Genomic DNA, 4,273 nt, shown 5'->3' with positions numbered 1-4,273 from the left:
ATAAAGTCAGTTTTCTTGTAGTGAGATATGAAAATACGTTACGACTTAAATGTTGTACACCTATTATAAGTGTGTTCGAACGATAAATTTATGAGAGCTTAAATTTATTATTTTATAAAGTTAATCTACTAGCATTATTTGAGTAACAAATACTTACAATTTATGAATAAAGTAAGTTCTAGAAAAATATAATATAGTTGAACTAACTTATAAAATAAACTTCTAGCATGTAGTTTTCCAAATATAACTCTTAGTGTTATGCTTAATAATATATGTGAGATATATTATTTACTTATACGTTGCTAAATGATAATAATGCTTTAAATAACTACATTACTAACCTTTATGCATCATCATCATCATTATTTTTTTTTTTTTAAAACAAGTAGTCGACATCGAATACTCTCATTTGTCATGCACGCACGCAAGCCTGATTAACAGGATGGCCAGAGGCTCGAACCCATGACTTAAGCTCCAAGCCCCACACACAAAGTGTGAGAATACCATTGAGGCAAGTCTGCAATGGTCATCGTTATCATTATTAATGTTTAAAATATTTTCTTAGGTATAACTCTTATCATTAGATACATTATTAATCATATATTTTATTGTTTATTTTTTTTTTAATCAATATTATAAATTCCAGTTAGTTTTGACAAAACGGTGAGTAGATCGCAGGACAAAACCCTATGTTCACTCAAACCAATTTATGTATGTTCTTTTTTATTGAGTACGTCAAATTTAAAACTCCTTGAACTGATTAAATTATTGATGCCTTAGAGCACGCGGTGTCCGGCTTCAATTCTGCCGTCCATCACCAACGCTAGAAGGACATGGATACCGCCCCGGGTTTAATTTCGCCGTCCCTTCCCACCGTTGTTGCGACGGTGATTTCAACCTTTTTTTTTCTTTTTAAATTATTCTCTTTTCTTATTGGTCCATGATTAAAATCGACCCTGAAATGGACACTGAAATGAACACCGAACGAACCCCCACTTTAGTCAATTTCAAGGTCCATTTTCGACACCGAAATGAAACTTGACAAAGGGACACGGACACCCAGTGCTATTAATACGAGGACTATATAGTGAATTACATGTTATTATTAATGTCATCGTGCGCATAATAATGTTAGAGGTTCTAAACCTTCACACAAACAACTTATATACTCATACTCAATATAGATATAGATATATAGATAATAATAATAATAATGAATAAACTTTAAACAAGAAGATGTTATTAACATTATAATTTGTTTCCAAATTACAAGTCTAGATTGCCCCAATGTTCTTAAGTCCCAAAACAACTCCAACACCGATAATGTGACCAACGGTCCCACAAGCTAAGGTATCGGCTAGAGTAAAACCAGCAGGGTCGCCTGTTTGAAGACCTGAATCCCTAACCTCGAGCTTTAGCCCAGCGGTTGCCTTCCTATTTGCAGATGGTGCTAACCCAAATCGACCAGCGAACAACATCAGAGTTGTTGATGTCACCATAATCTATTAAATAAACATCAAAGCCGTTATGTCTTTATTTTATTGCTTCGCTATGTTCATTGAATTGTTAGTATAAATACAGGTAGAAATTGTTTACCAAATTTGTGGATGAACCGATGAAATCACAACGAACACCAAGAGCTCCCTTTCCCTTACCTATGGGTTTCATAGGCAATGCTACCTGAAAATGGGCAGTCAAATATTTGTACTTAAGAAATTTAAACAATGATATATAAGTACAAGTGATTTATTTATTTCTCTTTTATACAAGAATATAAGATATAAGATAAACAATGTGACAAAGAAAACACTGATCACCTCAACTTTATTAGATACTTGTGTTTAGCTAATTCTATTGAACTACAACCATTGTCTTATACAGTAGTTTATTTTACTTAATTTAATTGTGACAATCCAAACATGAAATTAAGTAAAAATCATCAAGATGTTGAGCCTTAATATCCTTGCAAGAGGTCCCAGGTTGAAATCTTGGAGTGGTCAGGGAAGGGTTGGAAATAATCAAAAAGTATTACTGATGGGCTACGTACACTAGAGTATGAGGTTGAATTGCTCGCCTTTCTCGCATAACCCGAATAGGAAAAACCTTTGCAACTTTTTTTTTCATCAATATGTATAGTTGAAAAACCCATAATATCTAGACAATTTATCAATCTATTTAGTGATATTCTTTTTTGTTAGTCACATACTCACATTTTAGCACCTAACTAACATTTTCTAATGAACAGTTTATACACTGTATTTCTGAAGTAAAAAACACTCAAACTTATAATTTCTTTCTGGCTGGATTAGAAAATATATATATATACATATACATATACATATATATGGATTGAAAACTAAAAATAAAAAATAAAAAATGAGCTAACCATGTTTTTGAGTGGGGAAAGTGATGGTGAGGTGGCCTTTAAACCAGTGAATTGAGGAAGAGATGTCATCATAGCAGTTGCCATTTTTTGATGCAGAAAAAACTTGAAGTCTCCTGAGTTTGAAAATTGGAGTTTATGAAATGTTATTAAAAGCAGAAACCACATAAAAGACTTAAGTTTGTGGCCATGGAAACTTAGATGTAGGATAACCTTTGATCCTTGTGCTTACATGGCATTATATCACTGGACAATTCCATATCCACATAGATCTTGTTATTCTTCTAGTCTTTCATAATAAATAAAATACAGGAGTGTCTTTTTAAAATTTAGTCAAATGTACAAAGTACACTTATACTATAATGTATATTTAATGTATAAAATGTTTTTTTTTTTGAACGTCAAATTTATTAAATCTAACACTTCACTAGCAAAAAACTAGAGAGGGGCAGAAACCAACACATTATAATGACTTTAAAAGCCAATTGTTCCAACTGATAAATTCTTTGCCTCAATCTGTAATCCAATTAAATGAGTAGATACGAATAAATTCAAAATAACTCTTTTTTCTTCAATTTCTTTGAAGCAAATAAAACATCGTTCTGGTACCTCCAAAAAATTCAAGTAGTTGTAGCAAAAATGTTATATAACCGCAGCTTTGAACCCGAATTTGTGTTCCACCCTTGGTCTCATGCTCGATACTCGGCCTAATCTTCAAATCTTGGAAACAGGACATCTACCCACATTTAAACTTTCCTCCAAATTTCTGCAACAATCTCACACGTGAACAAAACATGTGATAGAGATTCCACCATATACGAACACAAAAAGCACCCAGTGTCATTAATCTCCATGCCGCGAGCCGAGATATACGACGTGTAGGCAACCTGTCTAACTCAACTCTCCAACTAAAAATGTTAACTTTTCTGGGCAAAGATCTCACCCATGACGTGCTCATCGAACCACCATGAAGAACTGGACTATCTATGAATTTTCTAATATTACCGACTTAAAAGACCCCATCAGATGCTATAGACCACATTCATGAATCGATCGAGTTTGTTAGTTCCTCGTTACCTAAAGCCGATATCAACTCATTTAGCTGAAATGCCGTTCGAGATCCTTGAAAGTCCCTAACTCAATTCCAAGTCCAAACACCCTCCACCAAATGATCGGCTAACTTTCACTCTTTATCCGCCTCGAGATGAAAAAGTCTAGGAAAGTTACTTTTAAAAATTGTACCATCCATCCATTTATCCTTCTAAAAGCTAATCAATTTTTCATCTCCAACCCTTAATCTTAACACGCCACCAGAAGCAAACACTAGCTTTTTTCTAGCCATCGCCTTTGGCGCCTCCTAGAACTAGAAGATTCAATCAGTGCCTTCTGGTTTTTCTTGACTTATAGCTTCCAACATGGAGTCTGTTAAGAGCTACTTAGTAGAAGTTTTTTTCATCTAAAATCACCTTGTAATTACTAACTATGTTCGTCCATAAATCAAGCCCAAAAGTGCAGCCATTAAACACGCATGCTGCTGAACCGTGTATAGCTCATATAACTCTTGACCATAATGCGTCTGAATTAGTTCGTAATCTTCATAACCATTTACAAAGCAAATCTTGGTTCGAAGTAGGCCTGCCCAGGCAGGGTGCGCGGCGCGCATCCCTACCTGTGCGCGGCGCGCACAGGGCCTGGTAGCCCGCTGTCCCAATTGTTCCATTTTCGTAAAAAGATCTAACACTTCCCAACATATTTAGACGAAATGCTTTTCACATCATATTAGTATAAGTAAAACTCGCATGAATCAATGATAAAAAGAGTTTTACATCGCGGGGCCCACATATGCCCAAAATACCATTAAGTACGAAATACGAGTTTCGACCACAAAAA

The 4,273-nt window shown here is 34.7% G+C and overlaps 1 protein-coding gene across 1 annotated transcript; it reads right to left on the bottom strand.

Moving 5' to 3' along the window:
• Positions 1-1,201: 1,201 nt before the first annotated feature.
• Positions 1,202-2,543, bottom strand: LOC139871666 (photosystem I reaction center subunit psaK, chloroplastic-like). The gene is made up of 3 exons (XM_071859385.1): positions 2,387-2,543; positions 1,597-1,680; positions 1,202-1,502 (listed from the first exon to the last, which is right to left on the bottom strand). The coding sequence occupies exons 1-3, from the start codon at positions 2,468-2,470 to the stop codon at positions 1,275-1,277; spliced, it is 396 nt and encodes a 131-aa protein (XP_071715486.1). The 5' UTR covers positions 2,471-2,543; the 3' UTR covers positions 1,202-1,274.
• Positions 2,544-4,273: the final 1,730 nt, after the last annotated feature.

This window comes from Rutidosis leptorrhynchoides, chromosome 1, assembly GCF_046630445.1.
Source record: "Rutidosis leptorrhynchoides isolate AG116_Rl617_1_P2 chromosome 1, CSIRO_AGI_Rlap_v1, whole genome shotgun sequence".
Classification (NCBI taxonomy): domain Eukaryota; kingdom Viridiplantae; phylum Streptophyta; class Magnoliopsida; order Asterales; family Asteraceae; genus Rutidosis; species Rutidosis leptorrhynchoides.
This window is presented reverse-complemented; position numbering and strand designations above follow the sequence as displayed.

Coding starts and splice junctions, on each gene's coding strand:
- LOC139871666 (XM_071859385.1), bottom strand. CDS start 2,470: ATGGCAACTGCTATGATGACATCTCTTCCTCAATTCACTGGTTTAAAG. Junction 1,681..2,386: donor TTTCCCCACTCAAAAACATG/GTTAGCTCATTT, acceptor GCCCATTTTCAG/GTAGCATTGCCTATGAAACC. Junction 1,503..1,596: donor TCGGTTCATCCACAAATTTG/GTAAACAATTTC, acceptor TTTATTTAATAG/ATTATGGTGACATCAACAAC.